Source organism: Onychostruthus taczanowskii, unplaced genomic scaffold (assembly GCF_017590055.1).
Source record: "Onychostruthus taczanowskii isolate IOZ18803 unplaced genomic scaffold, ASM1759005v1 scaffold1, whole genome shotgun sequence".
Classification (NCBI taxonomy): domain Eukaryota; kingdom Metazoa; phylum Chordata; class Aves; order Passeriformes; family Passeridae; genus Onychostruthus; species Onychostruthus taczanowskii.
In genome coordinates, this window is record NW_024496525.1 from 6,270,936 (window position 1) to 6,283,782 (window position 12,847).

General features: G+C 38.4%; 1 protein-coding gene across 3 annotated transcripts in view; it reads right to left on the reverse strand.

The window, feature by feature from the left end:
* Positions 1-12,847, reverse strand: part of SIPA1L1 (signal induced proliferation associated 1 like 1) — a 199,687-nt gene that overhangs the window by 28,235 nt on the left and 158,605 nt on the right. For all 3 annotated transcript variants that reach the window (XM_041397930.1, XM_041397913.1, XM_041397923.1), the window contains 3 exons: positions 11,550-12,126; positions 10,163-10,437; positions 6,379-6,654 (listed from right to left, as the gene is read on the reverse strand). In XM_041397930.1, the coding sequence (XP_041253864.1) occupies positions 6,379-6,654; positions 10,163-10,437; positions 11,550-12,126 (1,128 nt within the window). The remainder of the gene's footprint in view (positions 1-6,378; positions 6,655-10,162; positions 10,438-11,549; positions 12,127-12,847) is intronic.

A 12,847-nucleotide genomic window follows, 5' to 3' on the forward strand; every position in this document is an offset into this window, starting at 1 on the left:
AACACATTTTAACTTATCCCACATTTACCAAGCAACCATTCTGAAATATTTGCTTGCAAAGAACATGGTTGAAGACTTGAAAACTCGGAGACTCATAAGCCAAGCAGTTTATTTTCCCAGAAGCATCCCTCTAAAAAGAAGGAAAAATAGTTTGGCCACACAAAAATGCAGTTTCATTAGCATTCACTCACATATAAAGGTACACTCATTTAAACTCAGTTACACCTGCAGAGCAATATACAGTTTAAAATTATGACCTTTTTCCCCAATACTAAATTGGAATTGATGGCAAGGAAATCAATTACTTCTCAAATAATTTCTTTGAAATTTTTTGTGTTGAAAAATGCTGACATTTTCATTTCAGCTTCAGCTATGCCTTTTCTCTTCCTATGCCTTACCAAAAAGTGACAGCACTGTTCAGAAGGAACATCAAGATTTCAGAACTATGTCATAGAGTTCTAACTCATTTACAAAGAGGAAAGACCTTGAGGGCAAACAAAATTGTATTATAAATGTGGTCTGAACAAGAGAGATGAACAACCAGTCAGGTAGGACATTATTTTATTTAAAGCAGAAGTATATTTTTTTGTTAGTACAGTTCAAAATTGCACTAAAACACACTAATAGTATAAGACATTTCATTTTGTATGAAACATGTAAGAGAAAAGAATTTAAGAGCAAATTAGTTCAAACTGACTTTTTGAACTGCTTTGAAATCTTTTGATGAAAAGCACTTCCCAAGACAAAAGGTGTATTGTGTTGTGTTAGCAGTATGCCCCTATAGCTAAAATAATCTGAGCCTGTCTTTTGTTTATAATTAAAAACCACACTAAAGCAAGCTCTTATCTATTTCAAAAGAGTTTTAAAAAGAAATGCCAAAATGGTTAAGTGCATGAGTCCCACAATTGAATTTAAAAATAGGCCAAGCGTCCATTACATTAAACAGATACAATTACATTGAAGCCAATTGAACTGGGATTATCCCATGCATGATTTACTTCTAACAGATCTAGTTCATCCTGAAAGAACTGGTTGAGTCTTGCCAAGTATGGGAAGAACATCATCTTTTGTGCAAGCAGTGAGTGGAATGGGCATACATTTATTTTGTTTAATATGACCACACAGACATTGAAAGCATCCATCTTGCTCTTAATAAATTCATTTCCATGTCATTAGCTGTAATTTTCCCCACACATTCAGTGTGCATAGGTATGTAGTACACACATCAGAAGAAAGATGTCCGTCTAGGTCACTTTGTGCCTGTGGCCTAAGGCAGTCTAATTACAAGATCATACATAGGTGCCTTTTCCTGTAAAACTGTACAGGCACAGGGCCTGTACTGTGCTACAACTTCTCCTGCAAGAGCTGCAGAGCTCAGAATCAAAGGAGGCTCAGGCTGGTAGAAGAGGGAAAATGGCCTTACAGTCAGTGCTGACTTGGCAAACTGAATTCTTACTTTGCGCTTGCTGGAGCACTCTGATGTGACCACTACTGTATTTGTTAATGACAATTTTTCATTTGGTTTTGCTAATTTTAATTTTTCAAAGGCCTTCTTTGATTCCAAGTCCCATTATGTCTCTGAGCTGAGATCTTCCTAAAGCAGCTGAAGTCAACTGAGGCTATAATTTGAATATATAAAATATTAACAATGCTGGGCACACTTCTAAATATGAGATGGCCAAAATAAGCAGAATTAGAACATAATTTATCTTTCTACCTTTGTTCTTAATCTGAAGAGGACCAAAGACATCTCTTCTCACACAAGAATTTTGAAAACTAAGTTTAATTAATACCCATGAAGCATTCAGCAACTATAGTAATGGGTGCCACTGTAAAGCTTAGAGGGGAATTAGTAATGGCATCTTTACAACAGGATTTGAATGTCATCCAGTAAAAAAGGGACAGACCAATGAAGAGGAAAAAAAATTAAATAGCTCTTCTTTAATGAGCTGCATCCACTGTGTGAACTGAATGAGGCAGATGTCCTCTGTTACAAGAAATTCTTGTAATTTAATCAAAAGAAGCATCTGAATATACAGTTACTCAAGAGTTCTGAAAAAAACAGCACAGCACATCTTAATTCTGGCATGCTTGCCTTCCATGTATTTGAGTTTTACAATCCTAATAATACTGCAAGCCACAACAATTCCCAGCAAACACCATTTCAAATGCTCTCATGTTTAAAGGAAAACAATCCATACCATTCAAAAAGGAAAAAAACCCAGCCTTTTTGAGGAAGGGGATAGTGAGTGAAACAGAAAAGGTAATTATGTTGCCATGTTGTACCTTCTCAAGTTTTGGGGTTTTTTCAAGTAGATCATCACCTTTCAGAAAACATATTGTAACAAGAAAAGACACAGAGGCAGGCAGTGGGATATCAGATGTATAGGAGACACACTGAAAAGCTCTGTGGCTCCAGGGATTATACAGAAACATCCCCTCTGCTTCACTTCATCCAAACATGACTTACACTGGACCAAGCAAGTCCAGTGCTTACTCACTATCCCTCATGAGAAAAGAACAAGTAGGAGGTCCAGAACTACCAAGAGACCAATTAGCAGGAACCTGGATGAAGAGCCAGCAGCCACAGCAGTACAGGTGCACCCATCTCCCGGCAATCTTACGAGCACACAGCCAGGGGACTGTCAGACCTGGTGAAGAATCTTCCTTTACACTGGTAAGCATTTCTTATGCTTTTCCCTGGTCTCCATTGATGGCCCTTGTCAAACAAGAATGACCAATCCTGACAAGACACAGCATGGCTTTTCTCAGATGTTTTTACACTGCAAGAGTTTGGCTGCACAGGCATGCATACCAACAAACCTCTGGTTTTTCCACTGCTGCATCCAGCTCTAGGTCCCAGAGCTGGTAGGAAGCGTGTGGTATATAATCTCATGCTGGTACATGTTTTAATTTGAAGAATGTTATGAGAACATTTAAATAACAAATCTTCAAACCCCGTGAGGTAGGCACTGCGTGTACTACAATTCTGACTTGACAGGTAGCAAGATGAGCACAGACACCTGTTTGTTTATATTTGGAAAAATGTCACTGATCACAGCAGCAGATCAGGATTTTTAGGTAATATGGGAACAGCTTAAAATAGAATTTGCCTGCAGGAATTAACCTATAAACTACAACTAGCATAATTACTATCACTGACTACATGGGCATCATCCAAATAAGTATGGAGTCTTAGGGCAAGACTGTACTTCAAAGTCCTCAATATGACACAAAACCAATCAATGATATTATTCTAATACTTCCACACTGTGGAATTTTACTGCCACTGCGTGACTGCAGTCGTGCTGCAATTCAGTTTTCCATTTGGTTTAAAATATTGACTGTGCTCAGAAATTTTCTAGTTAAAAGCCTTGAGCTTTCATCCAACAGTACTCAACTGCAGACTGAAGTGCTCAAGTCCAGACTGGGGTCTTCAACATGCTTTCATCACTGATTTCCACACTTTTTCAAATGTCTGTCAAATCAAATTTTAGTTAAAACTGGTTTCAGCTTAATTGACAAATTAAGAATAGATAATTATGTACCATTATTTCCTCTCCTTTCCTTCCACATTGTCTCTTAATAGAATATGGAAACCAAGTGTACAAAAAACCTGAAAATTGGGAGGAGGGGGAAATAAATTTAAAAAATCAAGTGTTATAATTGCATGTTCTCCAAAAATATCAGCTCTGGTTTATTTCACACATATGTGGTTTATTGTTTTTTCCTTAACATTAGAGATTTATTTTAAGATTTAAAGTTCTGGGTTATTTTTCCTGTCTACAAATACCCACCCATATCAATAATGACTACATTCAAAGATCCAGATACTGTGAAGATCAGGGAAAATGAGCTAGTAGGTTGGATATATGAAGACAATCCAAAGAAGGCAAATTTAAGTACTCTGCTGGACTGGGCATTTGTCTGCCTTCTCAGAATGAGGATTGTCAAGCAACATGCTCTCCCACCTACAACAGCAGTGTCTATGGGGAGATGATGTTTGGAGAATTATGAAGTGAAATCCTCCTGTTCTCAAGATTGCTGATGCAGATTTTATGTATTTCTAACATACTTAAATGGACTTAAGGGAGCAAAGCACAGCAGAGCACCATCACTGCTGCCTGCACCAGAAACATGCAGACTTCAGCACCTCCTTCTCAGTGTTCTTTAGGGTAAATATGAAAACTAGTGGTGAAAAACTAAATGAGACAGCAGTTAACAGGGCTATGAGAAACCCACCTTGGTTGATTTTAAGACTTTACACAATAAGAAGCATCTGAGGTTACTAAAATGCAAAGCTTTCTTTTATCGTGTAGAGAAAAGACAAATGAGTCTTGCAGTAAGCTTATTGTTGAGGTTTTTCTCCTCCTGTATTTCTTTAAAATGAAAAAAAAAAAATTATTTCTTCACTTTAACTGGAAAGACATTAACCTTACGCAAATGATGATATATTTAAACTTGATTTATCCAAGACTAACATCTTTAGCAGACCAGAAAGATGACAGAAGACATTTTTCAAGCATCCAGAAAAATTCCCAGTGAAATTTAAAAGCTACTTTGATAATATACTTTCAAGGATCAAAAATCCAATAGAACCCTTTTTGAATAATAATAAAAAGAATACTTAAAAGAATGCCTAGAGGAGGAAAAAAAAAACCCTCAATCAAAAAAACCCACCAGCTATGTGCCCTGAAAATGAAGGAAATGAAAAGTCGACGTTTCACCTTTTGAAAACAAATACTGACTAAGAAAATGTAATTTTCAATTTGCAAACGTTTATCAAGCCATAACCCCCCTTTCTAGAAGCCTCCAGAGACTGGATAAATCTTGAATGCCTTAGGTATGTTGCCTGCATAGAACTTTATGCACAAGGAACACACAGTTGTTAATACCCCTTCTCCCAGGGCAGCCAAAGGCTCTCTCTTCAACACGAGCCAGCTCCAGACTGTAGCCAAGCTCTCTGGTTAACACAACAGGACAAGATGGAATTATCTGGAAAAACCAGCAACTCAGTGGAATCTGATAGTCTGTCACTGCCTTAAGCTTGTCCCAGGTACATAAGGAGATTGTTCAGCACTGGAGAGCAAAAAACACCACCAGCTCAGCTGCTCTTCCTTCCAGTTCAGCATGTGCTTGTCTTTACCTCTAAGAAGCAGATATACCTGTAGCCATGCAAATTTTATGTTGGTCCAAACAGATCATTCAAGAATCAAGTCCAGCATTTCAGTGGCTTCTGCAACCTTTTTTAAACAGACACTCCAGTCAGGTTGTCTGTGAAATTATTAGTGCCTTCAGTGTTGCATTTCTTTTTCCAGCTCCCACAGATGGGAGCTTTTTAAGTATATATTTAAGGAAAAGAAAGTAAGAATGTTAAGTCCTTAGCAACCACTGTAATTTCCTAACAAGGTATCCAACACAGAAGTTTCAATTTCACCTTGGTAGTTTCCTGGTCTTGGCTGTACCATCTTTGAACATGTTTTTCCATCCCCATTCTTCAGGACGTGAAAAAGATTTTAAGTTGTTTCATTGGAACTCTCTTACACCTTCTACAATATGCATCCTACTACCACTGCTTTATAATTTTCACCCACAAAGATGATCAAAACCTATCTAAACCTTTTTTCCCTAGGAATTGTCCAAAATAAGAAACACAAACTATTAACTTGCTTCCCTTCACAGATCTCATTGCAAATAGAGACAGATTTGTGTAGATAATCATACCAATGACAGTTCATTTGAATGCTATCAAATACATATTTTTTCATGAAAGAATAAAAATACTGTCACATGATGGATCTGATACCTTTATCCTAACAATTGCTTTCTTGTTTAAAGAATTTGAAACAACAAAAAACCCCAAACCACCCTGGAGAAATCCAAAATTAGAACAATTTCTCCTCTAGCCTAAAATGTCTGAACACTGAACACTCCCCAATCAGATAAAATTTCCTTTCTATACTAGTCAGAACTCTCTTGCTAAAAACCCTGTCAGATACTATTTTTGCTTTGGGTGCTTTAGGCAATTCTACCAAGCCTATGAACAAGATAAATTTTTGATTTACTTTTTCAAAATGCCGAAGTTCATGAACACATAGCTCTAAACTCTGACTGAAACTCATTTAAAACTTAAATAACAATACAGCAATTTCAGAATACCATCCAACACAGGGAAACATCCCAGCATAATTTTGTGGTTAATTGTGCCAGGAAAGGTTATTTCCTTTTGATTATTGTTTCACTCATGGTCATGCTGTCTTTTGACTAATTAAAACCAAGATTAAAAGCAGTCTTCAGATACTTAGATAAAACTCCTGTGAATTTTCCCAGGCAGACTCAGAGCAGCAATGAAAAACCATTTGTGAAGAAGACACGTACCTCCGGCTCTCCAACGGGCGCCCATCACTAGAGATGCTTCGGGGAATGTTGGCTCGTTCTGGGGGTGCCATTTTTCCTTCTCCTTTGCCAGAGCTAATCCTAGATGGTACTGGGCTTTGGATTTGAGATGGCACCTGAGCCACATGAGGTCCCTGCCCTTTGCCTGCATTTCGCTGCCATTTGTTATTATTTCTGAAGGGAAATTTGAATTCATACGACATTCCTTCATTCACTTTGTACTCCATCACTGGCATACGGTAGTTTTCTGAAGAACTCCTGGAAATGAAGAAATTAACATGCAGCTATAAAAAATAAAAACATGTGTCCTGGTCACAAGAAGAGAAATCTGAAGACAGAAGCTGAATAAATTCTATGAAAGCATGAGATTTTATTTTTAAGAAACATTTATTTAACAAATTTTAGAAGGCTCACACAAGAAAAAGGACTAGTGATGGTGAGAGTCTGTCTCTTCATCCTGGTGAGTGATGCACAACAGACTACTATGGACTCTACCTTGTTGGCCTTTCCCCTGATTCTCACACATTAACAACCCTGTTGTCACCATTACTGAGCCCTGACCCAATGCCTGTCCTTGTCTATCCCTCCAGAAGAGTTTACAGCCATCCAGTCCAGCCTTCCAGTTGGTCAAGCTGATACTCTCCATCTGATACTGGGCTAGAAAAGCTAAAAAGATATGAGAAGGTTATCTCCCCTTCTTTAATCCACGTGTTTTAGAACTTACCTGCACCCAGACAAATAAGACCTGAAATGCTTGTTCTTTTTGAGACACACCTTTCTGATGCACAGACATTAAACTACAAGAGTAATATTAATAAGGCACCATACATAACTTCCAAACACCTTTGGCTTTGGAGTATCTCAGTTGATAAACTTGCACATTATGAAAAGACTTGCTGGAAACTGTAGATGCCAAACCCTATAGATGCCCATTGCTTCCTGAGGAACAGCACAGCATAAAAATCTGACTAGAACAGGACATAAGCTAATGCGGTCCACATAAGAAGTAGGGCAAACTTCTGCATATATTTCAAATGAGGCACTTGGAAAAAAGATGTGATCTTCCGGTTCAGTAAGGACAATTTTGGCATTTCTCTTGACAAATCTGAGTGAATACTAAGTATGTTTTATCATTATTACTTTATCTACATACATCACTCTCTAATGCAAAGAAAAATAAAAAATCAGTGCAAAATTTTGAACCCACAGCTCTTCCTCTAAGCAATTAGACCATTAGGGGTGAGAAATATTAGTATATCTTCCCTGCAATAGACAAAAAACAAGACAGAACTTGTTATCTGGCCATGCTGACATAAGCAAGTTGTACAGTCCAATAGGAACAGACAAAGTGAAACAGTCAGTGCTGAGGTCTTGCTGCCTACAATATGCTCATTTTGTAGTTTTACGCTGGTCTACTCTCTAGTCTTAATGTCCAAATTAAATTATAATTTGGAAGGCATGAAATGTGCTTCCAAAGCACATGTAGGTCAGCTTCACCTGAAAGTCTCCCAGGCCACTGTGATGTGATCCACTGCATGCTAGACAGGGATGAGCAGGAAATAAGGCCACTCACAACTGAACTACGATATTGATAATTGATATCCTTTGTGGGTTTTTTTCTCTTCATATTTTTATGTCCCTGGTATTCTTTCCCAAGTGCTCATGTGCTTAGCTTGGTTTTCTCTTTTTCTTCCTGCAACATACTTACAGTTTAACAAGCAGGAATGCACAATCTCCTCTTAAGGCTGTGTCCTTAGATTCAAAGTCAGCAATCAGCCCACTAAATGAGCTCAGTGGCAATGTTTTAATAACCATGGTCTAGCAGAGACTTACCCATAACAAGGCCTGCCTCTGCACAGGGCATGAGAATGTAAATTGGAGTATTTGGATATATTTTTCCATCTCCTATTGACCTTGTACATATGCCTGTTGCCAAGTCAGCTTATCTAACTGCACCCCAACTTCATGCCAACCAATTTATTAGGACAGGGACTACTTCTCATATGAATGTAGTATTCCAAGCAGAACACATCTTCATTCCAAGCAGAACACATCTTCATTTTAGTTATGGTTTGCACAATTTACTGTAGTAGAAATACTCAATGACCTCCAGAGGACATAACGAAAGGACTCCAGTTGCAGAAAACCGATTGCCAAAAGAGAAACTGCTTTGTGCAAATACTTAACTGAAGTCACTAGTAATACATGTAGGATAGCTACAAATTCAAGACACAGTTCTTGAACTTCTATAATTTTGGATAGAGTAAATGGAGGGATCAAGAGCTGCTTTATGGAATTTTATAACTAGCAATAACCCACCATGAACATTTGCTCACTAGACAGCAACAACAAAACTTGGAGTATCTCACAAAGTGCAGTCATTTCTCTTACTGCTATGGGTTTAGATGCACTAAATGTAAGCCTGGTTTTGGCTGTACTTAATTTAGTTCAGAAATAATAGGATCTGTGCTTTCCACACTGATTTTTCTGCTCTAATCCTTTCATGATGATTGCAGCTGAACTTTCCATTTGCTTGGGCTGCTAAATATTGCACAAAAGCTTTCCAAATATCTCATGAGTGACCTTATGCCACTCGTCATTTTAATCCCTGACATGTATTCAATTTTCCACTGACAGCTAAAGGACAAAAAACTTCTTTTCTCTCTGCTCCTCTTTTGCTAGCATTTACGAAAGGAGTTCATGTTGCTTACAGTAAAAGCAAACATGGATTTTTCTTTTACACAAGTACCAGGTCCTCTGTCAGAGACACAATTTCATATAAATATAATAAATATGTGTTAAAGTTCAGCTCCAGTCTTAAGTACACAAAGATTTAGCAATTACACCTACAAAGATATAGACTGATTAAAAAAGAGCAGTGCAAAAACGCTTTCTCGCTCTCTCACTCCAAGGAGTCCTCTGAACTTTAGTAACCGTACTTGCTTCTTGGAAAACCTATCCTAAACCTTCAGCTAGCATGAGGGCAAATTTATTCTATTAAACACCATTCCATTTTAATCATATAGCAGCATTTCTAGGATACAAATACAGGATGTCAGGAATATGCAATTAAGACTTAGTGATGTGGCTGAAGGCTACAGAAAACACTGAGAATTCATAAAAATTATAAAAGCTTTAGTGTGAAATCAGGAAAAATGGAGGGACCTAATGTCCAGTTTAAGAAAAATGCACGTGTTACTGCTTGTTTCTGATGAAGCAACAGTTTTAAACTATAAAAACAGCAATAAAATTGACATGAGCTTCAGGCTTAATACAGATGGGAAGTGAGAGAGATGCAACAAGATCCATGGAGTAAAGAAGAATTTGCAGCAATTCCTCTGGCCAGATCCATACTTTTGAAAAAGCCTCATCATTTACAGCCTTACTTACTGTGAAAATAGAAGCATGTAAGTCTATTCCTAGCTCTCAAGAATTACATCCACACACATTACAAATTACCAGCAAATGGGAAAGCAGGCAGGAATGTGTCAACACATAATGATGACTAAAAAGTTGTTTGATGTCCATGTTCAATTCCATGGTTCCATGAACTTCTTCACATGTTGTTACATTTTAGTATTCAACAAATACTGGGGGGCATGGAGACTGAATATGGGCAGTTTTTCCTGCTCTCTTCTTCCAGCCTTAAAATACTGGATGCTGTATTATAATTACACCACTTTTTTTTGGAGGCTAATACTCTGTGGCGGTTCTTCCCACAAAACAAGACACAATTTCAGAGCAAAACACAGCGACTGTAAAATACCTGCGTGGCGTGCAGTCCTCGTAGGGAGGGACAATGACGACCTTGACGGTAACTGATGTCCTGAGCAGGTCGATCATTTGCTCGTGGCTCAGGGTGGCCACGGCCACCTTGCAGATCTCCACCAGGCGGCTGCCCTGGCGCAGCCCCGCCTGCCACGCGTACCCGTAGGGCTCCACGTCTGCCACGATGCCCTCGTAGTTCACGTGGAAACCCAGCTGGCCCAGGCCATTCCTGCGCAGAGTCATCTCCACGGTTTCACAGCCCTTGGTCACAAGCTGGGAATTGAAATGTAGATGGAATTTAATGCATTGAGACACCTCGGGGGCTAACAGAGGTTTAGGGGCTCAAGTTTTGAAGAACCAACTCTCAGGGATCATGGTGGGACACGATCAAGGGATATATATTGCAGTCCTAGGTACATAATCAGCTGAAAGGAGTCTTGTTGCTCAAACTAAGATTTTCAGTAGAATTTAGTTACTCAAGTTCTGCCTTGGAATTTTTACTGCAACCACAGGAATTTTAGAAGATACATGGCAGCACACAACAGAAAAACACATGGAGTTACACAAGCATCTCTGTCTTTTACACTTTAGTAACCAAAAAAACATTCTCCATTTCTGGTTGTTTCAGAAAACGGCAAAATTACTTTTCAGTCAGAAAGTGGTAGCATGCAGCTACTAAGCACAGTAAACTGGGGACTGTGCCAACTCTTCCATGTACCATGAGCATCAGTGTCATCAAGAGCAATCTAAAAGGGCCTGGATTTCCTTTTTTCCTGGTTGTTATACAACCACAGTTGTGAAATTACAGGAAAGAGAGTGAAATGTAGCACATTATTTCGTAACTTAATTGGATATAAAATGAGCATGGACAGATGCTTTATAGGGAGACACCATGATTCACTGCATTTTTAGTTTATCACATGCATTCAGAGTATATCTGAAGGCTGCAGTGAGGATTGGGACTGCACCCTGCTGGCACCATAAGTTAGTCTCAAAGATATTGCAGATTCATTTGAAACAAGATACAGCAAGTCTGTAAAACAGAGAAAGGGAAGGAAAACAACGAAAAGAAATAATGTGACACTTTTGTACTTGTTGTGTGGGAGCAACTTATGCATCTGAGGACCTGGTCTTTTTAATATATTAATATATTTTACACCCTCACACACACACACAGAGCCAGCTGAGACTAGTTGATACCTGATAAAAGTGAAAGCAATATTGAGTTTTGAGAAATAGAAGCAAGGTTGTCCTTATAAATGTCACAACAAAAAATGTAAATTGTTTTAGGAATCTCAGGTGTTATTTAAATTGAAGCTTTACTTGGCCAAGGGGTGAGAGAAGAAAGCAGAGAAGGGGAACCAAACAAGAGAACACATTCTAACCTCCAGCCTTTTGACGATCTCTTTGATGTCATCAATGTTGCTGATGAAGCTCTCCAAAGAAACACATTCACCTCTCTCATAGAATATTTTGATATTTGTGTCTGTTGAAGTCCACCCTATCACATCTCGACAGGAGCAATTGAACACCACACTTTTTGTGTCCTGTTCAATGAGGACTACAAACTCATTAGAGATGCCTAGGAGACAGTCTATTTCCATACCCTTGCTGTAGTCTTTTGCATGGACACTCCAGACAATAGCACCAGAACTATAGATCTCTGCTCCCGGATAAGGTTTGGACTTTTCCTTCTTTTTTGAAGCAAGTGAGATGAAGGGGAACTTGCCAGAAGGGTCAATGGGTGTGTTGGTGACATTCTTCTCTGCCAAGTCTTTCAAGTACTCCTGCCGGGTCCTGGTGGCCATCGCACGGAACTTTTCTGATTTATGAGCAGCATTCTCTGCATTAATGACTTTAGCTAGTAGGAAGTCCCTGAACACATTTGATTTAGGAAACGTCACACCTTTTGGAATAGGTGGGCCAAAGGATGGTACATCTCTGGATCTTGTCACAGCAACACTAAATGAAATAAAAGAATAAGAAACACAGTGTTTCACTCTAGGCAAATTCAGCAGTTTTTCCTTACAGACAATACATTCCCTCAAATTTTATTTTCTTTTCTCAGCAATATACCTAAATTTACATATTAATATTGCCATTGTGGAGGTTATGCCCCCTTTACTATATAAACAGAAAGCCACTTTTTTGCATATAAGCACTTTCGAGTCATTCCCAATCCCACAGCTTAAAAAGAGCTTCAAGTACAAAACTGTAGGGGGGCTTTTTTTGATAAGTAATCACTCATGTATGGCAGTTCTGAATTTTGTTTGGTTTTGGTATAAAAAGAAAATTTCTAACTCACACTATGAGAAAGGCTAGTTTAGAATGTAGCTACTTAACGCTGAAAGGCTCATCTGAAAGCAGTGCCAAATGTGTGATCAACACTAGAAGTATAGATTAAATGAACACATTAAAAAATAAAGGCAATGAAGTCATCTCACACAGCCAGTTCCACTGAGAAAATCATCTGGTGACTGAATGCATATATACATCACATTACTGTTTTACATTTCTGGACTGAAAAACTCACTAGCTGATATTGCATGCCAGTGATAGAAGACTACTCTGAAAATACCAAAATAAGAAACTTCTGAGAAGTTCAGAGATACACTGTAGAAACAGATAGATTCTTTTTCAGCCCTTCCTTTTAGTTCCTGCACCAAGCGACGGTCTGACAATA